At 38.5% G+C, this 25105-nt stretch overlaps 2 protein-coding genes across 4 annotated transcripts; one reads left to right on the plus strand and one right to left on the minus strand.

The window, feature by feature from the left end:
* The first annotated feature begins 2434 nt into the window (after positions 1 to 2434).
* On the plus strand, positions 2435 to 14520 carry bnip2 (BCL2 interacting protein 2). Of its 3 annotated transcripts, XM_062420308.1 has the most exons (11): positions 2435 to 3408; positions 6312 to 6407; positions 6511 to 6578; positions 7495 to 7671; positions 9646 to 9828; positions 10018 to 10120; positions 10198 to 10329; positions 10477 to 10563; positions 10660 to 10758; positions 12059 to 12094; positions 13792 to 14520. In XM_062420308.1, exons 1-11 carry the CDS (start codon positions 3041 to 3043, stop codon positions 13847 to 13849), a joined length of 1407 nt encoding a protein of 468 aa, XP_062276292.1. In that variant the 5' UTR covers positions 2435 to 3040; the 3' UTR covers positions 13850 to 14520. The 3 variants fall into 3 exon arrangements, with proteins under 3 accessions (XP_062276292.1, XP_062276290.1, XP_062276293.1); XM_062420306.1 differs by having other exon boundaries at positions 12059 to 14520; XM_062420309.1 differs by lacking the exon at positions 12059 to 12094.
* A 2142-nt stretch (positions 14521 to 16662) lies between these two features.
* Positions 16663 to 17688, minus strand: gcnt3 (glucosaminyl (N-acetyl) transferase 3, mucin type). The gene is made up of 2 exons (XM_062421509.1): positions 17207 to 17688; positions 16663 to 17161 (listed from the first exon to the last, which is right to left on the minus strand). The coding sequence occupies exons 1-2, from the start codon at positions 17593 to 17595 to the stop codon at positions 16663 to 16665; spliced, it is 888 nt and encodes a 295-aa protein (XP_062277493.1). The 5' UTR covers positions 17596 to 17688.
* Positions 17689 to 25105: the final 7417 nt, after the last annotated feature.

Below are 25105 nucleotides of genomic sequence, written 5' to 3' on the forward strand. Positions count from 1 at the left end.
ATCTTGCATCTGACAGTGTCACTTTAGCTTGTATTGTTTAAACATTGGTGCTAGGCTGTAGTGGACTTACATGAACAACAATAGCTGCTGGTAGTTAATTATGCATTTAGGAAAGAGGTTTACAGTAATGAACTGTGCAACACTAACACTACAACATTGCTCTTTCACAAAGACTTCTTTCAATCTGCTCCTTCTTACTTGACAATATCTTTACTAAAAATCTTCCTTACCATCATTTATCATATATGACATTATGAACACGATTTCAGGATTAACTTTTAAAATAGAATTAAGGATCATTTTCTTTGAAATTGTGGGTATAAATGAAGTGAATTTAAAAGAAATATTCAGGATAAATTCTTCTATCAGCGTTATGGTGTTAATCCTCAATAGATTTATCTTGGCTAAACAGGAAACATTTGTCTTAATTTGTTAGATAATTGCAACATGACTCATTAGCAAACAGCAGCACGGTGGAAGGTGGAAGAAGAAACTCTCAATTTGACTGGATTATCCTTTTGTGATGAGGCCTAATGATCCAACAGAGTAAATAGCAACGTGTTAATTAGAAATTACACTGAATGATCCGCTGCACACAGAGGAGGTATTAACCAGACGGTATCATTATATTAGATCCATAGCTGTCTTTCCTTTCTTTTCTTTCTTCTGATTGTAAAATGACAATTATAACTATCCCCAAAAGAGAATTTATGGAGCATTTGTTGCAATTGACCCACTTCTGTTTGGAAATCAGTGTTGCTGATTGCTCTTATTTATACATATTCATTGGTAAGGCAACACCTGAAGGGTGACTTGAACTGTATTCATTTGAGAGTATCATAAAAAGAAATGGAATCATTACTGAATTACAAAACAGTATGTAAATACTAAATTCAGACAAATAAGGGTTCAATCTGTAAACTTAAATTAGCAGCTTTTTTTTTATTTTTTTTTTTTTTTTAAATGTAATTGGCAAAAGTCTCCTCAATACATCTCAGGCTTTGGTCAAGTTTTCTTTTCTCAGGCTTTACGTTATGGTCGATTTTTTAATATTGAAGGTGTCCCTCAGAGTGTAGTGTTTAAGGAAGCATCTGCTTCCACCTAGTGGTAAAAATTCGCCACTGCGAAGAGTTATTGAAGTGACTATTGCTGTTTCAAAATCAAATTCAAACCCAAATGTAAAACAGTATAATTAACCACAAGTTGTTTGTATTAGATACAATAAAACAATTACAAAAGAAGTAGTCAGATATCTTATGTGTTACAAGTAAAAGTCCAAGTCAGATTTTTTCCTTAAATTGAATTATAGAGGCATATACAACAGCAAAATTACTTATGTGTTGTATCATTATAAAGCCTATTCTGTTTAACTTTATTGTAACTGATTCATTAAATGTTAGCAGCATTTCAAGTAGCACATAATGAAAATAGCCTATATCAGTCACAAAAGTAGTAATAAATTATATTACTTCAGTGATGCAGTTACTATCCACCACTGTAGCAGACTTACTAGTTCTACACAGGCACAGCCGATAGAATCACAGTGTTTCACAGGTAGGTTATTTAAAGATTGAAACTGAACTTTTAGAAAAATCCGATTCAACGCAAACTCGCTGCTGTCTATAAACTCGTAAATAAATAAATCAACGTATTCAATACTTGCTCAAAAATAAGTAAAGCGCTACAATGAATTGTCGTGATCAGCAGAGGGCAGTGAAACCTTACTGGGGTAGTGACACCTCATGGGAGGATCATGGCAGGGATGCCAGATTTTGATACATTTCCACAGAATACTGTATTATATATATATATATACACTATATATAGTATATGAAGATATATTCAAGTCTCTAACTCCAGTTATTTGTATTATTTTCAATTTTGAATGAGTAGTTATTGAATGTTTAATTACTGTTGGTCAGCAATGCACTTTATCAAATTTGTTTTCATCGTAAAACAGTAAAACGTGTCACGCCTATTTTATTAGACACCAATATAAGAACATACACAAAGACATAGTGAAAATATTATTATTTAGATGTCGATAACATGTATTATAATTGAATGTGTTAGCGTGCTTTATGCATAACAGATGGAGGTAAAAGTATTTATAGGAAACACAACTGGCAACTCCACAGTACTGCTTGGAAAGAGTGTCGCGTCTGAATGGTAAACCTAGATTTGTTATCTCGCGTGATTGTTTCTTCATTGTGCGGCTTGTATTAAGTATTTATGTTTTTATACTGTGATTAATGTCTATTTGGATTCAGGCACCAATAACACTTGGTTAGCATTAGGGAATTATCATAAATTTGGGTTAAGGTTAATACTCTCGCGAGATCTTACGCAAATATAGAGTTACCATCTACGCACGACCCTGGAAAAGTAATAGAGTGCTTCCCACTTACCGTAGTTAGGTAGCGTTATTGGCAAATGAGTCTTTTGTTGCTACTTGGGTGAGATCCGGTGAAGTTAAATCAGCTGGTACTGATTTTATACTTACCATTAATCCAGAAACTGTTGTCCTAATGTTGTGTCACAGTTGACATCCAACTTTTATTGATGTTAGCCGGCGTTTACTGGACATGTCTGTTGCTGTGGCTAATTCAGCTAACTGTGGCTAACTGTTACGTTAGCAGGAGAGCATTCAGACTTGGAGGAAGGCAGGAAGGAAACTGATCAGTAGGATCACTGCGCACCGCAAGCTTATGCAAAGCTAGCACTGTTTTTTGGACTCCTGACTTCACATTGTGACGTATTTAGGGAAGGTGACTATTTCTGCACCCTGTGTGACATTTAACACTATTTGGTTAATAAGATATGCAGTTAATTGTCAAAGCTGTCAACTGCAACAACAACAGCCCTCTTGCGTAGTTGTTCAGCGGACGAAAGCTAGTGACGCTAAACACAAAATTGTGGAGAAGTTGTTAAAGTCAGATGCGGCTGTCTGAGTGATTTTTTTTCTTGTTAATTTGCAAACCGGAGTTTGAAACGTCTCGTTGTCGGAGCCTTTTTCACTGTGAGCGGCAGAAAAAAACTCATGGCATCGGATGTGATTGAGAGTGAAGCGGTGCTGAAGGCTGTAAGTGATATGGATTTGAACAATAGCGGTGCAGATTTTGTCACACCCAGGCGGACTCATGAGGAGTTGGGAAACAGACAAACGTCTAGTCCCTCTTCCTCTGGAGTGTCGGGAGATGGTGATGAGGAGGAATTAGACGATTTACAAAATAGCACAGCTTTCACAGTGGAAAATGGCGAAGAGGCGCTCCAGGAGAGTGTAACCAAAACAAGAGGTTCGCCACAGGAAAGGACAACTCCAGACAATGAGCAGGAACAGCCGGGAGCAAGAAGCTCTACCCCAGTGAGCCTTCCCCAGCCAAGCTCACCACCTGGACCCAGTGGAAGGTCTGTATATCTACCTATATGTTTATATGGTCCACTTTACAATATCAACAGTACTTTCAAACTCACTACACTTGAACCAGATGACTGCCTATGGTCAGATGTTGGTGAATGTTTTACTGTGTACACGTTTTAAAACTGTTTGTAAGGGCAGTGATTTTTCTCCAGCAGCTTTGCAAATACGAGTCTTTATTGCTCTTTTTTGCTGTGTTCAACTCCTCAAATGAAGACCTTCTCTGACAGTTTACTGTTTGACACAGAAAAAATACATTTTGTGAAAACAAACGGCTCTGCCTTTCAAACAATCTTTTATAGGCTGTGTTCAGCAAGTTTACAGACTTTTTTTTTCTAAATCAGTGCATAGCCTACAAATAAGTATTAATACCTAAACTAAAGGACATGTCCTTTCTCAAACCTGATGGAAGCAGAGTTTCAACTGTGGAGTCACACTGGATGATGGGGTTTGTGTAGGGACGGGTTCTCCCTGAAGTCCACAACCATGTCTGCTGTCTGTAGAGTGTTGAGGTCCAAAAATCACCACAGTATTGAATGAAAAAACTTTCTGGTGCAATCAATCGTCTTTAGTCCTGATATCTGTAAGCAACATCTGTGGACAGCTGACCAACTCAATATATTGTAAACATGGGAACACCTGGAGAACTTCATTTAACACATTTTATTTCACATAACATGGCACTTTATTTGTTGATTGTTGTTGTTTCTGGGAAATGCTGCACACACTATGGTGGCGTTTAATCCTCATGTAGAAGAACCAGCAGTTTTATACAATGAAGAAACAGGCTGGTATTTAGAGCAAGAAGCTGAACTCATGTAACAAAGATATCAACAGTAAAAACTATTTATGTGAATACTCATGTTAAAAAAAATACTCTTGGTTAAACATGATGGTCAGTTCATCTACTCTACATATTTTTATAGATTTATCTTTTATAGATTTATCCTAGTTTGTTGCGTATCTTGAAGGAAACCTTGACCAAGAATCCTCTGCCTGATCATAATCGATATACTTAAACTGACAACCATTGATCTGCAGCTTAATTCAGCTCACCACTAAGGGCATTATTATTATTGTTATTACTATTATTATCTTTTCCATTTGACTCCCTAATGCTGATTCCATCTACATCTTCAGTGCATATTCAAGAAACCAAATTCCTTCAGCACTTCTACCTCTCTGAGTTGGACTGCAAATATAATGTGGGGGATTAGCTCAATACATAAGCAAACAGCTAAACTGTTTAGTTCCAAATGCCCAGAATGTTTTTGTGTCTGGGAGCACAAATGCAGTTGTGTATGTGATTTAATGCATCAAAGGGAGCTCTGTACAGCAAAGATACAGATACCATGATCTGCATTAGCGTGTAGCCTTATGGTTTATAAACTAAGCCTGCAAGCTTTTCAAGAAGCCAGTGATCTGATTATGTGGCCACTTGCAAGCTGAAACTGCTAAGTTTATTAGTCTATTAGTTGGTGCAATAGTGGTGCCATTGTTGTTTCCTTCTCATATGAAAGTAATTGACTTGAGAGAAAAAAAAGCCAATTTCACCTGTTATACAGGTAAAAACAACATACTACATTATACAAATAGAAATAAACAGGCTGCTTTAATGTATTTTTTTAAAGTGTGTCTATAAATATGTAGATTAAAAAACCAACAACAATACATAATCAGGTTAAAGTGTTGAATTTGTTAATATTTGCCAACACTATAGTATTATAAACCCAGGGGTTAAAAATGTTGTTCCATCCAAGTTCAAATGTTGAAACATGGAGATCTGTCAGTTCAGCTGCTGTTAGCCAAGCAGAAATAGGATGTTATGAACCGTGCATATCGGTATGTAAATGATGTGGTGGGGCAGTTGTTTTTGTTGTTGTTGTTTGTTATGAAAGTGCAACCTTCTCCAACAACACCTTACACACCATATCAGCTTTTTCTTAAATTTAATTGTAGATCCCCACTTTTAATTGCGGTCATAACCATGTGCATTTTTTTGTTTTTTTGCAGTAAGACAAGCTAGTTTTTTTTATACAGCACCATTCAGATACAAAGCAATTCATAATGCTTTATACCTAAAATAACACATTAAGAAGACACTGAAATTGCATTTAAAAGACAAAACAAAAAGCAAAACCAAGCAAATAATTATTTAAAGAGAAGTTAAGAAGTTATGTCTATAATTTATTGGAAAGTTACTGTATTGTAAATAATAATGTTGTAAGATTTGATTTAAAGAAGCTGACAGTCTGAGCAGACCTCGGACCTATTCAGGAATCTTGTTCCACATGCAGGGAGCATAAAACCTAAAAGCTGCCTCACCTTGCTCGGTTTTGATCCTGGGAACATGAGTAAACCTGTCCCAGATGACCTGAGGGGTCTGGGTGCTTCGTAACGCCCAAGTAAATCAAAGATGTGTTTAAGCCTGAGACCATTTAGTGCTTTATAGATCCTTTGACAAGCAGGAACCCAATGCAGTGTTTTAAGGGCCTGTGTATCATGCTCCATTTGCTTGGTGTTGATTAGGATTATTTGTTTTTGGGGCCAAAAACAAGTATTTCAGTATTTTTTTCAGGCAGTAAGTACTTGCCACTTTCATATGTATTTTATCTTTTACTGTTTCATCTCTTTTGTAGAGGTTTTAGTCACTGACATGTCAGACTAAGAACACAAATTGCCATTGACTCTTTGCAGAGCAATAGAACCTCAACATGTCCCCCATAATCCTCTGGGGACTGTACAAGTCAGAAGCAGCTGTTGGCAGTTCAGTGACAGTTTGTCACATCATTTCTGCTAGCCCTTCTCTTAATTTCAATACATTAGTCATACAAGAAGACTTTTTAGCAAAGAAAAAAGATGGTCTAAACTTTTTTTTAAATTTTGTTCCCAGCCTGGAGCGCCAAGAATCCGTTGCCACAACAGAAGCCCGGTTAAGGATGGAGGGAGTTGAACTTAAAGAAGAGTGGCAGGATGAAGACTTTCCACGGTAATGTGTCATTCACTGATAATGTTGTGAATCATGTGTTTGGGTTGTGAAAGTCACATGAACTGTAGAACTAATGAAGGCATGATGACTGTTTGATTATTAGCCCTCTACCTGAGGAAGAGGAGCTTGATGATGAACTGTTTGGTGGAACCTCTGAAGAAGGAGACCCTGGTAATGACAACAAATGTATACATTGCTACAGTGACATAGAAGAATATTAAAGGATATGTTCAGATATTTTGAAGCATATCTAAAAAAACAAACTTGCTTACATTAGCCAATAATGGTCAGTTTAATATGAAAAGCAGTACTTTCCTGTGCAGCTTCAATTTAAGAGAAAAGGACAACATTCATTCTTGTTAGTGTACAAGAAGTGATTATATGTAGCTTTCTTCCAACATTATAGTCTTTTTAATACAAAAATCTCTCAAATATAGTTTTGCCGAGTTGCATTAGAGGGATGTAAGACAAAAAAGGAACTTGTATTAAAAAGACAATTTGAAAAACGTCTACTTGATTTGTGCAACTTGAAACTGATGAAGCCTTAGGGGCTGTTCAGATGATGCATTTAAAAACATGTGGAAAGTGCCAGCTGTGCCTCTTTCATAATTTTTATCCAAGGTGCTTGTGAGGTTGTGCTACTGTTGCACCTGCTGTTACTAAGCAACTAAAACCACTTTTATCTTTGTGGTTGTTAACGGCAGTTGGCAACCAGTATTAGTTGACCTTACAACCGGATGTTGTGACATCGTTTGACGGAAAAGGTGAAATTGCGTCCTGTGGGGCTGATTGGTTAATTCTTGTCACATTACCTGCAGTGTGTTTGCTGCATTCCGAATAATTGAGATTTTGACAGGCATGTCAAAACAAATGTGAACCACAATGGTGTCATTTTTGAGTGTTTGTGTGCACAGCTGAACTTAAGAAAACAAGCATTGTTAATCTCTAACATTAGAGTTGCATCAGGAAAGGATATCTTTACAGCATGTGAGTTGTGTTTTAGGATACACTTACAAAAATCTGAACCTATTCTTAAACTGGTCTTACAAACAGTACACAAGTACTGATGACTCGTTATCTATCCTAGACTATGCAATGAACCATGGCAAGAGGGCAAAGAAAAAGCTGGCAGCTCCAGACATCAGTCTCACACTTGACCACAGTGAAGGCTCTCTTCTCTCTGATGAGCTGGATGAAAGTACAGAGCTGGATCTTGACGACATAGACACACCTTCAGATAACAGCAATGAGTTTGAATGGGAAGGTAAGGACTTTTTATCATGTGATGACAGATGATTGAAATGTTTTAGGTTGATGTGATGGGAGGTGTGCTTTATACTTAAAGCTTGATGCAGGTGAAGTCCACAGTGCTGTGATTTGTCTATGAAAAGACATAACGCTGAAGTAAGTGTGTTGACAGACCAGTCTTTATTCCTTTAATCTCTATTCCTTCCTTGATTTCACAGGTTGGGGTAAGCAGATAACTCTGAAGTGTAACTGATAACTCAAATATGCTTTGTTGTGTTTGTGTTTCCACACTGCTGCCTTCCGCTTTTTCACTCTGAAGAATTGTTTCCGTTCTCTGCCTGGAAACAGGCCGCAGGCCAGCAACAGGTTTCTCTCTACCTCGTGGTAAGGTCTCTTGGACAGCCCCCCCGTTCCTTTTTCTGCCAACCATTGGTCAATCAATCCCTATTGTCCGGATTATTTTCTGTCTTCAGATGTTCACACAAATCATGGGGGGTTTCACTTTTCATACCCTTACTTCATTTTCAAGTTTCTGTGCATGCCATTTTTCCTTTTCCTAAAAACAGTTTTTTATGTTAATTCCAGTTTGATTATTCGATGCGTCATATTTTATATCACACAAGATAAAAGTAAATGATGGACATATTAACTTTTAATTTTATGTCTAAATATGTATGTGTGAACCATATGTTGCTCCATACTGAAACATATCAATTTGTTTCATTTGCTACAGTGCATGTAAGGAAAAGCTCACCCATAGATCTTCATAAAACTGTGTTGGTGTGATCTGATTTGATTGCACTATTTACTTGTTTGTATTCCTGCTTGTTGCATGCTTGATATTTTCCAAAGACACATTATCATTTGAACATTGTGCATGTTGCTTGCAGGATGTGCAGAATGCCACATTTTGCACATCATGCAGCTCTATATCTTACAAAAGATTCAATTAAAAGATGTGGTCACATTAGCCTTCTGTCCAACGAAATTTCCCAGCACTCAGCAAACCATAAACAGTCTGTAGTGACTGGCACACATTAAAGTAATGACTGGTCCATTTCTGAACATAGTGCATCCAGTGTTTCCCACAGGTTGGGAATTTACTTGTGGTCGTGGGTGGCGTGTGACCAACGTTCATGCAGAGACTCCTGAAGTTTAGAGGAAGAGTCTTATTTTGTGTAGTTACAATTTACCAATGACCCCTTAACAACTCACATTCAGGCTGTCAGCAGATGCTAGCTAGGCGGTTGCTTACAGAGAAGTCTCTAGTGTCCACTCAGTTACTGCAGCATGCAACTTACACAGATTTTGTCTACCTGGCTGCCCAATTAGAGCCAATGTATTGGAAAATGTGGTGCATCAGTGTTTCTATTGGCTGATTTTTGCATGTAGGCACAATCAAAGGTGAAAAAGTTTAAGTCTTATCTGCCACAAGTTGCTGTTGATTGCATCAAAACATGAAATGTACAAAATCAGTTTAAATGAATGTGAGTCGGAGCAAATACAAGTTGTACAGAAGTGTAAAGACTGTGACTGTACCTTAAATCTTCACGTGTTGTCTTCAGGTAACTGAGGAGCGGTGCTTCGATATGAATGGTTGTTTGCTTTCTCAGCACATTTATTTGTATGAGAGATATACCATGACATGACTGGCTCATCCAGGAAACTATAACAGTCGCCTTTCTGTATGGTTGCAAGACATTTGTAGCAAAGAAAAATGTTCAACTTCACCTGAAAGAAGAATATGAAAATAGAGATGTGACTGTTGTCATTGATTCAGAGAACGCATGTAATTCAAATGAAAAAGATGGAAGTCAAAAATTGAATGTGTGAAAATGTTGATGATGACGCATGTGATGAAAAGTTGGACAATTCACTTCCTAAATGATTTGATCAAAACAGATGTGATTTAATAAAAGCATGGCACTGCTCGCATCCAGGGGGTGCAGTAACCAAGCTTTAAATTGAAAGTGCCTTTTCTCCTTTTTAGATGATCTCCCAAAGCCAAAAACCACAGAAATACTACAGAAGGGTGTGGAGTCCGTTCAGGAATACTCAGCCTCGGATGAGAGGGAGGAGGGGCGACGCTGGAGGGTGTTTCGTATCGGAGACCAGGAACACAGAGTGGACATGAAGGCCATTGAACCTTATAAGCGGGTTATCAGCCATGGAGGTCAGTGGCAATGCTTCATGATTACACACGAGTAATTTCATGTGTGTCTGTTGGTTTTAATTTACAAGATGAACAAACTGTTAATTTGTGTATGAGTTAAAAATAATAAGTCAAATATCACTGTAAACAAATGAAAATAGTGTTTTGATACTGAATCATCAATTTTTCACGTCTGATTTTTCACTGCAGGTTACTATGGAGACGGTTTGAATGCCATAATTGTGTTTGCTGTGTGCTTTATGCCCGAGAGCAATCAACCAAATTACAGATATATCATGGACAATTTATTCAAGTGAGTGTTTATTTGAATTCCCTCGGCCTTGTGAGCAAACATTTTGGACTGTCGCTAATGGGATTTTCCTCTGGCAGGTATGTCATTGGCACACTGGAGCTTTTGGTCGCTGAGAACTATATGATTGTGTATTTGAATGGGGCGACATCCCGGAAAAAGATGCCAACCGTCGGCTGGCTCAGAAAGTGTTATCAGCAGATTGATAGGAGGTGAGTCTGAGTGGTTTTTATGTCAGCTGCAGAGGCTTAACCCATTATATGAACCCTATTCAAAAGCTGTGGGTCAATTTACAACAGCAGCATCAAAACGGATGTATAATAAAAAGTTTGACAGTTCCTCTCACTCCTTGTTTACAGATTAAGGAAGAACTTGAAGTCTTTGATAATAGTCCATCCCTCCTGGTTTATTCGCACCCTGCTGGCACTCACAAAACCTTTCATAAGGTAACTTGAATGTTGAGATAAGCTCATTAGAATAGTAAAGTATAGATCATCTTGGGTATGTTTTTAGATTCTAACATTTTGTGCTTCTTTTCACAGCTCAAAATTTAGTCAGAAAATCAAGTATGTGTACAGCTTGACAGACCTTGCAGAACTGGTTCCAATGGAGTATGTGTCCATACCAGATTGTATCAAACAGTAAGTGAACTCAAACACATCTGCACTTTTCAAGCCCTTTTCTAAAACAAGAAATAGTATTAACTTAATAAGGCTGTAAAGATATTCTTAGGAGTTCTGATCAAATTTAGGGGCCTGTGACGACAATGGTGCTCGTGAACAAAAATGTGTTTTCTTTCCATGTGAGGTGAATCTGGTGATTGTTGATTTTACAACTGAAGATATCCTCTCCAGACGTGTTTGAAGACATAAAAATACTCGCTTTGAAACGGAATTTGCGTCTGATATTGTTAAAAATGTAATTAAAATGACACCTAGACCTCTGAATCTCTGAATTTGCAAATGTCAGTTATGCCAAACTTGAGTAGACAAGATGTGTCCTACTTCACTAAAAGGTCCATTCTCAGTGTATGTGTACCAGAGGGTTCAAGTTTCCACACCACACTTGTGTTATATATATTGGACAACGATTGACTGGTGATGTGAGATTGAAGGTGAGTGCAGAGAAACACACCCACATCCCCCTTCAGCAGATGCACAGGTCTCTCTGGAGTGGGATTCATAAATAAATATGTTTGCTCACCTGAATTGGTAAATAAATAAATCACGATCACGTGAGTATAGGTCACCCTCCATTTCTTCCTTTTGGCAGATTTCATCTAGTCCTCACCAGACTTGGTACAACATACAGCATTAAGTAATCCCTAAAAAAAGTTATTTCTGTGATATTCCTTGCTCTTTTCCTTTTCTTGGCTGCCTATTTTGATATAAAGTGCTGTAACTCTTCTGCACAGTTTTGTGCAGATATAGTATCAGCTCAACTGATACTGCAAAATGTGATTTATTTTTGTCTGTAGGTGGTGCTACAGTGACCATCTGTTTGTGAACAAGATGTTGAGTCATGAGTCTGACTCACTAAACATTTTGCATAGTTTCTCTCCTTAAAAGCCCAAATATTCCCAGACAGGTTTTAGATATCTTCCAAAATTATGTATGATTGTGTGACATATATTATGATTACAGATGCAGACTACAAATATTTAAACATTTTCAATTGTAATAATAATACATTTTGGGGATAGTGTTTTCTTGGTAGTATGTGCTAAGTTCTTTCGGTGTCAACATTACTGAGAAGAATACGAATGCATGCTGAGAAATTCCTTCATGCTGTATTCTCCCTTGAAATGGCTTAACCGGATCTTGTATTGTTGCAGCATTTGAACAGACTTCAGCACAAATACTCATCTTTATAAAATGTTGTTGCTCTGTTGGCTGTTTATTTCTCCTTTCCTTACCTCCATTTCCCTGCCCCCTCTTTAAGGTTTGACGACGAAAAAAATAGGAAAAGCCGTAAAAGGTATATACACTTTCACCCAGGGTCAGTCTCAGCTCACTTTTTTGCTTTTCACCAAACTAACAAAGAAACGATACATTGGCTTTCAGAAATGCACCAATACACCTTATTCCATCCCACATTTTTTTTTAATTGGATGATTTGTTGTCACATTCTGGCCAAAATCAACAATTTTCTTCCCTGATGGCTCATGTTTTTAATTGATTTAGGACATTCCTGATTAGCAGGCTGGTTTCTAAAAATAGGTGGTTTGGTGATGTTTAACCAACTAAATTCCATTTCTGAGCCAATTCAGATAATCTCAGAGCTAATTCATGGTAAACGTGTTTCTTTATTACCTCAAAACTATATTAGCTGTTTGTATGTGGTTTAAAACATACCATGTGCTCCTATAGCTATATAGCTAAATATTGTTTCTTCATGGTGATGCTGGCTGTCAAAGAATTATTCATTTCTGTCAAGAGCTGGTTAGAATAGTTATGCTGCTTGTTGATGTGAAAGTGGGGACATCAACTGCCATTTACTCGCATGTGTCTTTTAAAAAACCAACAGGTTTAGAATGGGGCTCGTTTGATATTTGGTAAGTTTGTTCATGTTTTGTATAACTGAACTGGGTGGAACAACAAGGTACTAGCAGGACTTAGTCACTGTGGTGTGTGGTTGCACTGTCACCATGTCCTCACATGGTTCCCCACCGGCATGTCCACTATCACAGCTCTTTGCATGACTCACTGCATTTTTAACAGCCTGCTGATGTTCAGTCATTGCCACAGACCTTTGTTGGCTTTCCTCATGCACACAGTAATATTCTGCTCTTCATTGATAAGTAGTGACTGTTCAGTTGCTGAGGCTATTCATTTCATTTGCAGGTATGTTTAGGGATGTTAACACATTAGAAAAGTATAGTAACCATGTTATTTTAGAGGGCACATGGGGCTGTAGAAGAGATAAGCATTATTACTAGTAGTAATATAATTGTGTGTTTTCTTGGCGTATTAAACATTGCCACAGTAAGTTGTACTTAGATACATGTTATTAGATAAATGAGACTTTAAGGTGACTTGCACATTTGCAAGACAAATGCAGCCGTGCACTACAACCTAAAACATAACCATTGAGTTAGAACATCTGTCTGACAACAAACAAAACAAAAATTGAACAGCTTAAGCAGTACATAATTCTTTACGTTTGCAAAAATTGCACATAATCTATACATAAACCTAATTAGCACTCAATCTAATGCTATTTGCAGTGTATGTTGCAGATAACAAAGGCAATTTGTGTATAATATACCTCCTCTGTATTCATATTTGAGTACATGTTAGTGCATTTGTCTTACAACAACAGCTGATGCTGACTGATGTGTATTATAGTAAGTTGTATGTTTGTTGTAACTAGATCATGAAGCATATTTTAGTTGTTAAAGGTAGAAGATATTATTAAGGTAGGACCATATTAGACATTTCTTCTGTGAGAAGAGGTCTGGTACGTTTAAAAAGAAAACAAACAAAACAATGTGCGGTGTACTCTTTCCCTTCACAGTGGAGTAAAAGTTATGATTACATTCCAGGATGAGATCATATGACATGTGAAAAGTGTGTTTGTGGGCAGTGTTGTTGCCTGTTGTTACTTCATTAGTTAGCCCAGAAGCTTGGTTACAGTCACACAGTTGCTCATGACTGTTGAATTTGTCTACACAGGATTGACCAGGACATGCATGGCAAAGTGGAGATCGCAGCTGCTGCTGTTCCAGAGTGACCCTGCTGGCAAAGCAAGATCTGGAGGAAGAGAGCGATGAGGAATGTTCAGAACTGCATCCACTCTTGTGTTTATGTTCTAGGCGACATGACTGGAGACCCTTAGTGTCAGGAAAGTGCCCTTTTGAAACTATGCTGCCTGTTACATTGTGGAACCTCTTGCTGTATTACTGTGTCAAGCAGCTTGATCTTCAGCCTTTTTCCACATGCTGTCTGAAACCTTTTTAATCCTTTTTATTTACTGCCGGTATATCATGTCAACTTTAGCTTATGGTTGTTTCCTGTTGTATCTACACTTTATTTAAGGCACTCTGTTACAAATGGTTGATGCATGTTCTGCTTTATTACATTTAAATATATATTTATATTCAAAAGGTGACAAAGAAGAGAAATTAATATATTTTTATGGTTGCTCTGATTTTAAACTGCATTTTAGGTCTCTGAACCATTGAGTGGCATTTCACAGAACAAGTTTTGACCGCACCTTTTTCACTGTTCACTGCTGACATCTGTTATAATCCTGCCTGGGGAAAATAAAGTTGTTGTATTGTTTTTTTACCCCTCACTTGAATGTGCCCTCAGACTTGTGGAGGGAGAACATTTGTGAGAGCAACAATCTGATACAAATTTGTAGGTCTTAAGATATCATTATTTACTCCAAGTAAAGTCATGGATCCACATCATTGTCTTGTACTTTTTTTTATTCCATATAATAGTTTAAATAGTTTTGTAGTAGTAACCAGATAAAGATGATTATGTGGTATCTCTGAATGCTCAATTCAGTGGTGTGAGTATGTCTGAAAAGATTCAAATAATGATCACCAAGCTACTAAACAAAATGTAGGTTATGCAGTTAGAACCCATTAGATGGCACCACTAATACAGATTTCACTGAAATTACATGATGGCACAGAAACACATTGTAAGCTCTGTAACATTTTACAATGTCATTATAATTAAACAAGAAATTACATAAAGTACATACCAAGATGTTAACAATAACATTGAAACCCACATATTAAAAATCCATTACAATGTAACAGGGGTGTGACGATATTTCTCGTCGAAGTGAATTTTGTCTCGCGAAGCTACAATTAAGGGGCGCATAAAAAAAAATAAAAAAAAGACGATCGGTTTTCTATCGCTCATTCGCACTTCATGGCTGTGTTTGAAACCGCATACTACATACTTCTAATACTACATACTTCCATCCTACACACTACACACTAAACGACCAGATAGTAAGCAGACCGTTTACACTGTAGTAAACTACACGATAACCCACAATGCATTTCGTCCCTACCCGACCTGAAATCAGCAGGCTGAAGCGGATTTTCATTTTAGCTCTAACTCTATAAATATACCACTTTATCGACATTTCTAACCTTTTTAGGCGAGAAAGTAGCCCTTTAAATCCACAATGTGACTCTAATTTGTCCAAATAACACCTGTTTAAAGTTTTGTTCCTGCGAATTCGGAGTTAGCCGTAGCAAGTAACGCACTTCCAGTCATTTTCACAAAATAAAACACCCGTTACCTTTTATTATTAAGAAAACCATAACGATAGAATTGGTGCTTTTATTTTGAAAACAGGAAGCGAACATACCCTCGCTGTAGCTAACTTGAAACCACTGAGGTGGTGATCTGTGACGTTTGTATTTTGGGGTTTTTTCAGAAGTTACGTTGCATCTTGGGTAATTTGAGTATGAGTAGTCAGCTCTTGATGCATACTCTGCATTTCTGGCGAATCTAGTAAACCATCCGGGCACTTCTCGCATACTCTAAATCGCATACTACGCAGTTGAAACACACTACATACTTCAAATGACGTCAGAGTTAGTACGAGTAGTAGGAAAGTATGCGGTTTCGAACACAGCCCATGTCTTCTTTTTATAATGTCATGTGTGGATCATTAACCTTGTTGCAGCTTCTACCTGCTGAGAAGATCTCGGTCAGAAGTAGGAGAAGAGGAGAGGAGCAGTGGTAAGTTGACATCAGGTCTCTACACTGAAAGCCTGAGGTAGGAGGAGCAGGGAATCTAGCGCAGCTTGGAAGCCTAATGATGCAAAAAGTAAAATGAGTCACCCCACCAAATTACAGCACAATTTATATGTTGTTCTACTTATTTTATTTATTTATTTATGTGATACGGGATTTGTGCAATTTACTTTAATTCTGTGTTTTTTTATTAGCAATATATTGTATTTTTTTTTTTATAATTGGATGCTTTATTTAATTTTTATTTATAAGAATTTTTTCCCACTCTTTATAATTTATTTCTTAGTATTTGTGATTGTATCTAACTTTTGTATGTATGGTTGTTATTTCCATAAATACCAAAATTATCCATCTATAAAATATCTATAAGGGGAAACCTTTTACAGTGCTGCATACTGCATATGATAATTATATATTTAGGAAGTAGAACTAAAGTGATTCATTACAAGATGATTAGTTAAAACATTTCAATTCAATTTCCATTTTGTGAATTTCAAATTAAAGAACAGTCATGTATTTCCTCATTGAAGTTTTCTTAAAAATATAGTTAAAATCTCGTCTCGATCTCGTGAACCCAATATCGTGTCTCGTCTCGTGAGCTGAGTGTATCGGCACACCCCTACAAGGTACACAATGTGAAAATATTCATAACAGGACAAGACCCTTAATATTTTTGATAATAAATATAATAATTATAAATAAGTACTAAGTACACTTTACATTTAAAATCTACGTTTTAGGTCACTCTAACAGATTTTGACATCAATGAGGCTTTTACCTGGTTAAATAAAGGGTATATGTAAATCATTGTAAGCTTTACAGATTGTTTGAATATTGTTCTGTTAGCAGTGGTTCATGGCCTAAAGCTTTAAGATACAGAACTGACTCCAAACATCTAATGGCAATGTCATCTATCTCTGGATCAAACTTATTTGCAAAGATGTGGTGTTGCCTCAGGAGCCACTGGAGGTCCCCAGCTCCATACACACAAACTGCTCTTCTATATGCCCCTGTGCATGGATAGTATGGGGCTCCTTTTTTCACATCTCCTGCTAAATAGCTCCACTTCACCACACGAGCGAGGGCTCGCATGTCTGACATGTCATACTTGTCATTAGCAGGCATGGCTCCAGGAACGGAGGGCATCCTCTGTAAAGTGGCCCAAAAGTGCTCATCAGGGCTGTATGTGTCCTCCTCCCACTCCTTGAATTTCTGGATCTCTCTGTCCTGCATAACGTGTTTCACAAAGGCCCTTGTTACCACAAAGTAGGCATTTCCTGAGAACATGGGGCTCGGAATTGGAGGGGGGCTTTTCCTCACATTCGTCAAGATGACAGTGTTAGTGACATTGTGATGATACTGCCAGCGTCTTTTCTTGTAGTCATTGGTGACCTCAGTTTCCAAGCTGTTTCTCCCATTAAGGAATTTCAGAGTCTGAACTATCTCCCGATTGGTTTTGATAGGGAAGTCAGTCCCACAGGTGTTAAGCAGGTATCTCCACTGGATGTGTGACCCCAACAGATCTTTCATACAGTTCAGATCTGCCTGCACCCTCGACCACGAGGCATACACGACTCTTTCTAATTTACTGGCCACAAACACATTAGGTAAGCAGGACACAATTGCTTCTACAGCCTTCTGAAATTCCTCTGTGGATTTCTGGTCCACATGCACACAGTAAATGTTCTGAGGAGTGTAGATAGCTCGTAGAAGACGCTCAAACATCTCAATCTTCTCATGGATCACCATGGAGTAGGCAATGGGAAAGTCTTTCTCCTCCTTACTGAGAGGCACTGTGATGAAACCTCTCTTCTCAATGTAAGCTTGACAGTCCTTGGTCACATTAAGGTGGAACTCCTCAGATAATAAACTCTGTCTTTTCTTGGATGCAAGAAGTGCTTCAAATTCACCTTCCTTGCCCTGTGTGTCACCACTGATGATAGCTGAGCAGCCAGGTAGGTCAACTTGGTATTGCTGTGGTATTTTGATTTTAGGTAGTGATTGCAACCTGTTTGAATCATCCTCCCAGAAGACAAAAGAAAGGAACATACCCAAAAGAACGAGAGACAGGGTCCTCAACAGCACCTTTGTAAAATCCATTTCCTTGCTTAGAGGTCTGCACTTCAGTGTACAACAACGGTGATCTTCAGTGAAAGGTTAGTGACCGAGGGGAGAGGCCACAGTGCTTCTTTTAATCGAGGAATGCACACCCACTTAGCCTATTGAGTAGGTGTGTCAAGCCAGATGGTATGAAGGATTTATTATCTTTGTTTTTCCTTTACAGTAAATAGCTTATCACGTATCTGGCTGATTGCATTACCTGGTGGGTCCTACAACATATTTGTTGTATTTGCTGAGTTTAAACATCACCATCAGTTGCGGCTGAGACTCCATGTGACTGCAAAGGAAGTTCTTATATGTGTAAGGTGGATATAATATTGGCATTACCTTCAGTAACATTTTGTATGCAACCAGCAAATATTCCCAGGATGGCAACCATAGGTTTTCAAGGTGCACTTCTCAAGTATAAAATATTTTTATTACATGTATGTTTCTATTTACAATAAATGGTGATGGAATTCAACTATACATGATTATTTCACTGTTTCACAAATACTTCTTTAATAGCAATTTAAAAAAAGAGAAAAAAAATCATACTTTATACATACATACACTCACATATGTATATTTTCACCATTTACTCACAAATGACTCCTCTAAGAATCTTTATTACAGTATACAGAAACAGGCACGTTGTAGAATACAATTAACACCATAACTCTTAATTCCAAAGCAAAACACCACCATATTCTATTTTTAACATTTTTAACTAAACTACTTTGAATTCATCTAATGTCAGTCTTGATATTGTAGCCTCCACAATATTTCCTTCAGCTACTGCAAAACTCTAGGTGGGATTCATCTAAGATTGGTTGAGACAAGTGCTCTCGTCCACATCCTGATCTGCATCTGTGTCCTGTTCATGGATGAAGCTGTAGCGTCGATATACTGATCCTCCTCTACTGGTGTACACAACATCTACCTCGTCCCCACTCTCTGGCTCGGGCACACCGTGAGGCATGTTGATGCTGCCGCTGCCACTCAGTCTCTCGTAGCTCTGGCTCCAGCACAGCCTTTTCCTGGCATGAGCCTTGATTAAGGCAAACACAGCCAGAGTCAACCCAAGAGCCAGCAGCAGCACAACAGGCAAGGTGGTTGAGGTGTGCTTGAGAACTCTAGATGATGTACTCAGATCTGTCGCTCGGTCATCTCCTGACTTGGGATAGGGAGCCTCCACACACAGAGCTAAAATATATAAATATATATATTAAAAAATGCCTTTAGTAGTTGGTCCATATCCGGACAATCATATGTTGCTTTTGATAGGTAGGACTCTACCTGAGCGGCTGTCACAAACACAGCAATCAGTTTCATTCCCTCCAGCCTGACAGCAGCGAGCACAGTTGTTCTCCACAGCGTGAAGACCAAAATCTCGGTGACATGTCAGACATTGGTCAGGTTTGGAGCCGGTGCAATGCCTACATGAGCGGTCACACTGCTTGCAGGTTTCCTACAATGGTATAATTTAACAAATTAGTGTACTGGGGGAAAAAAAGAAAAATAAACAGTTCTGGACATTATGCCAGTCGGGAATTTGGACTGGGACTTGTGAAGCACTTTGTGTTGCTTGATCTAGGAAGATGCTATATCAGGTAAAACTTCAAAACCCCTGAAAACAGGGTTTAAATATCGAATCACAACCTCCAGTTAGTTGTGGTTTGATCAAATTTGATAAGTAGTTGCCTGGCAACAGACAACCAGCATGTGACATCATATTTTTTCCAGCTAATCTAAACCAAAATCAAATGCATAAATATAGAATTTGAAATTACCAAAACTATTCTAACTTTGTGGTCATAAAAGGACCCCATCATTCATAGTGCATAGTGATTGAGAAATTAGCTTTTCAGGGCCTTCAATTATTTACTTAAATGTGAATTTGAAATGTGTATAAATCATCTCTGCAGCATTTCATTTATGAATATAACCACAGTAAAACCTCTTCTAAGATGTATAACATTGCACTGATTTACTGAGAAAATAAAACTACTTTGCTCTTTGTATTAGATGAAATTAAGAGGGGAACGCATTCAGACATTATGATTATGATAATCAAAGGAATATGGTAAATGACTGCTGGCTCAGAGCACACCTCTTTTGAGAAGTATTGCCCCTCCTCACAGCGGGGATAGCAAACTTTGTCCTTTAAAGTGCTGCCCCAGTCACACGTCACACAGCTCTGAGGCGAGGCATCTGAAAACCCACACAAAAGGACATGACCTCACACATTACGCAATAGTGAAAAAATGAGTGATGAATATGGACATACTGGAAAGGTATTGACTATGGGTGATGGTCATTAGCACACTATTATCAGATTTAAACAAACAGACTAATAATTTATTACAGAGCTGAAATGAATAGCTGTTTGAACTTTACCTGAACAGGTCTGACAACTGATATGACACTGTTTGCAGATGTCATCCAGCTGATAAAAGCGGTGCGGGCAGCGTTCAACACATAGCTTAGTGCCTTGCAGCTCCAGAAGAGGAGGTAGACAGGTCCTGCATGACTCGGGCCCCGGTCCTGTACACAGCTCACATGACTGGTCACATTTCTCACAGCGGGAACCCACCCTGTAATACCTGTGGAAATGCATCAAATGACCTATATATAAAAAATCAGACATATTTAATGATTCTTTTGGTTCTTTGAAGATTTAGTGAGTGTCTCTCTGTTGTAAAATCAAAGTCATTTAATAATCAGTCAAAAGTTAAAAATCCCAAATTGGCACCTAAAATCTTATCAAGAAGCCAAAACACATTCTCTTCTGCTTAAGCAGAGAACAAAACAAAATAGATGAAAATAAAATAGATAAGAAGAAAACATGACAAAACTGAATAGAAGCCACCTTTTGCAGATATGACAACTCAACAAATTTGTGATATTATTTTGTTCTTTTATTGTAATTCTGGACTTGAACTGCTTAAATTTCAATTAAAAAAATGGGGGTGTTCTAAGATTTTTGATTGGGAGTAAATTATGTCACATTTGGAGTTAGAAAAGCTTTTCAAGGAAGTTGCTCTATTGCCGACGAGAAACCAAAGAGGATGAGGAAGAGGAACAAATAAAATAAGTAAATAAAGGGTGTGGAAGAAGTCATCAGACAATAGAGCTTAGGTTTAAATACAATGTAAACATATCAAGATTATGATGGCGCTTTCAGCTTTGTACCCTGTGGGACAATGGGTAACACAGAGTTGAAGGAGACGCAGGTATCCTGGGGAACAAGTGAGGCAATCTTTAGGCGATGCCCCGGTGCAGGTGGAGCAGATGTGGTCACACGGTAAACAGAATCCCAGCTCTGTACCGTCAGCCTCCTGCCTCGTGCTGTATGTACCAGCCGGACATTCACTCACGCAGGTGCTGTCTGGAAAATAGCACACAGATACACAAGTCAAACAATTTTCATTGCCCTCATGTATCGCCCTTTTTTAACATGTATTGTTGTTGTAACCTTTACATACTGTTCCTATTCTGACTCATAATTAGTCTCTACACCAATTCACATACATAAATTCCCCAATCAGTCATTAATAAATGTAAGATTAATCCTTCTGTTTGATTAATCGTACGCAAAAAATCACATTCACAATCACTATTTTATGGTCTAGAAAAACAATTTATAGAATATGATAAATACAACAACGTTTTAATGCTGATTTTTTTAATACACAGGTCAAACCTGTACATTTGCATATATAAAAGTTTGTATCAGCTAGAAACATTTTTTTTTTCATTTTATCTCCATTTTTGTAATCTGAGGGTCACATTAGGTCCAGTTGAAATAAATGTGTATAGCATGGTTTTACAGCTCTAAAATTGGTCAAATTTAGCCCCGAACAGTATGTAAGGGTTAAATAAGATATTTAATGGGTTTTTAAGACCTTTTTGTTATCTTTCACTGTTGCCTCAAAGTGAGAAGGTCTCTGGTTCAAACCCCACTGGGCCAACATTCTTGTTGTCAGAGGTTTAAAAGAATTCACTTTTAAGTGTTACTATGTTTTTTTTTTTTAAGAAGATGCATGTGTGGATTTAGCCTTTACTTGTCCTACATGTGTATTGCCATCATCACTGTATCCAGTCATAGATGGTAATTGTTGTTCAATCACATGTAGCACTTTTAACCTTTATTTCGTGAGAACTAAAGTGTTTTTGTATATTTGTACAGTAGTATGTGCATGTAGTCCCACCTTATGTCTACACCTTTTATGATTGTTATACTGCCTATTTAGTCTGCATGAATTCCCACTAACTGAATGTACACCAACCTGTTTAACACCTTTTACTAGATTAAACTATTGTTTACTCTCCAATTGATGTATTCATTTCCGGGCCTTACTTAGGGTTGTATTAGACATGGGCAGTAGAAAGTAGTTCAGCCCACACAACACAAGTACTACATATTGGCATTGTCTGCAGGATTAAAAGCTGGTTATCATTGGAGAGTTTTTTTTCTGTTTTTTTGTTTGGTGCTTTGGTAAAGGTGTGTGTTGTGAAGCTTTTCTAGTGGTTTTAAACAGCGGATGCCAACCAAAAGAGGATCCCAGAGGGAGGATCAGGAGTCTCTGCAGAGGTCTGACTGGGGCTGAGAGGTGTCAACACTTGAACTGTTTGAGATCTCTTTTGGCCGCAAAATGGAGGACCTGCAGTCCCTGCGTGAACAGATACAGGCCCTCAGAGCAGAGAATGAGAAACACACAAAATCAATTATAGGCCTAGTACTGTGAGACAGGACCCAAATGATATTTTTAAAGCATTAAGAGAACTTTATGGGCGTTCACAAATCTTTTGTAACGTTGCAACAAAAGTTTTTTGATAGGAAACAACGTGAGGATGGGTCTTTGCAAGAATCTTCCCATGCACTGATGGCTCTAATGGACCAAATTTAGACCAGGTTAGACCATAGGGCGTGCCAATACCCCAGGACATGCTAAGAGACCAGTTCTGCAAAAAACTTGCGTGGAGGTTTGTCCCTACTCGACGTTCGCCACAAGGCTATTCGATGGGTAGAAGAGGGCCAGCCTACCAGAGAAAGGTACACTCGACACGCTGTTCAGTCCTGCGAAGCTCAGGTCACGGCTACTAGTGAAGCTGTAGCAGCTAAATTGTCTGAGTTAACAGAACCCAAAGCTCTTGTACTAAAACAACAGGCTTACTGAAGGCCACACTGCTAACCATTTCACTTCCAACTATAGTCAAGAGAATAGGCGGCAGAAAAGGGGTAATCAGTACAAGCGCACACCTGATGGTCAACCTATTTGTCTAAAATGCAATCAGCCTGGCCATATTGCCCGTTACTGCAAAAGAACTCACCCTCCACAGGCCAGTTATCGTCAACCAAATGTAAATCCTCCACAGTTTGGTTATCGGCAGCCACAGGTTAACTCTCTGCAAGCAGATTTTAATTATGATTTTAATCAGACATCACCAGTTATCCACAGGGAAATGTGGGGCATAGTGACATGACTCAAGTGAAACAACATAGCCAGTCGGAAAACTACAGCCCTCCAGTGGGTTGAAACACACATTGGAAAGCGGAACTGTACGCTCGGAAGAATTTTAAAGTTTTTTATGAATGCCGGACAGTAAATGTGAACATGGATGGTGTAAATGTGGTTTGCCTGTTGGGCTCAGGTTCAATGGTTACTACCATTATAGAACGTTTTTTCTTTTTACATTTTGCTAACAAAGGTAGCAGGGGTCTCAGGAATTGCAATTGGTCGGGCCTCACAGCTGCAAATGGTTAAGAGCTGCCATATTTGGGTTACCTTGAACTAGACATTGAGGTTCTTGAGAAAACTGTACCTAATCAAGGCATCCTGATTGTTAAAGATCCTGTTCTGGGAGCTCTAAATGAACAAAAAGCCACCATCCCTGTGCTGGTATTGTGCATGAATGTCATCAAACATTGCTTTAAAGAAGCTGAGCTTTTCCGTCCCCTCAGGTGCTAGCGGCCAGTCTGGCGTGGCAGCAAGCTCTGCGAGCTTGTGAAAGAATGTAAGCTGTCGTCAACGTCCCATCCCCGTTTCCAGTCCGAGTGCAGAATGAATCCCAGATAAGGGTTTTGGTATGTCATCCCTGATTCCAGTGACTTGCCCCCATGTACCACTAAGTGACCCAGTTTGTTGGCTGTTTGAGCCACTCGGACCAGATGTTGGAGCTCTACACGATGGCCTTTTAGTGTCCCTATGCCTTGTAACCGCAAATGGAGGTGTTCTGTTTGCCCCAATCACTAATGTAGGCACCACTGATGTCACACTACACCCACATCAAGTAATAGCCACAGTGCAGGGGGTTGAGGTGAACCCTTTTGCCGTCCCAGAGCCCACAGAGACATGCCTGCAATACCTGGTTTCAGTTTCATCCCAGCTAGCAGAGGCAACCACCTTCAAACTGAATCCAAGGCAGCAGAAGCTAGAGCTCTCTTTTCAAAGTATCAATCTCTGTTTTCAAAGGGGGAAGCAGATGCAACGCAGATGCTAGTGTTGTAGTCAAGACCACCTAACCCGAGACCGATTCAAGACCAAAGCATACCAAGACCAAGACAAGACCAAGACTGAGGGAGAGTGAGACCGAGTCAAGACTAAGACTAAGATTAGGACTAAGACCATTACTGTAATCATAATCATGTGGCTCAACATTTACATTATTCTTTTGCTAAAATGAAAAGCTTTATGTAGGAATGTTATTAAAATACAAATGGATATACAGGGCTGTATGATATGATGATATACAGTCAACGGCCACTTCATTAGGTACACCTGTGCAATCTCATTCAAGCTATGTAGCCATTGATTTTACTGTGATGGAACCAGCCAGTCATGGTAGGGAAAATGTGTTAATCCTTACTGACATTTTCTCTAAGTATACCCAGGTCATCATAACCAGAGACCAGTGGGCGCGTACAGTAGCTGCAGTGGGAGCGTGTCTATGTTCCCACAGCACCTATGTTCCCACAGCCCTATGTTCCCACAGCTGTATGTTCCCACGTTTCAAAGAAATTATTAAAATTTAGGCCCTATGTTCCCACATTTCTAAGAGATTATTAAAATTTAGACCCTATTTTCCCACATCCCTCCGTCCCACAGACATGTGGGGTGTCCTGGTACCTCTGTGAGGCTACGAGTGAAAGTAA

Source organism: Scomber scombrus, chromosome 6 (assembly GCF_963691925.1).
Source record: "Scomber scombrus chromosome 6, fScoSco1.1, whole genome shotgun sequence".
In the NCBI taxonomy this organism is placed as follows: domain Eukaryota; kingdom Metazoa; phylum Chordata; class Actinopteri; order Scombriformes; family Scombridae; genus Scomber; species Scomber scombrus.

Bases quoted from the DNA above. Each gene is read 5' to 3' on its own strand.
- bnip2 (XM_062420306.1), top strand. From the start codon at position 3,041: ATGGCATCGGATGTGATTGAGAGTGAAGCGGTGCTGAAGGCTGTAAGT. The intron at 9,829-10,017 runs GTCAGTGGCAAT...TTTTCACTGCAG, and splicing joins GCGGGTTATCAGCCATGGAG to GTTACTATGGAGACGGTTTG. The intron at 10,564-10,659 runs GTAACTTGAATG...TTCTTTTCACAG, and splicing joins CTCACAAAACCTTTCATAAG to CTCAAAATTTAGTCAGAAAA.
- gcnt3 (XM_062421509.1), bottom strand. From the start codon at position 17,595: ATGGTGATCCATGAGAAGATTGAGATGTTTGAGCGTCTTCTACGAGCT. The intron at 17,162-17,206 runs GTATCATCACAA...GACGAATGTGAG, and splicing joins TACAAGAAAAGACGCTGGCA to GAAAAGCCCCCCTCCAATTC.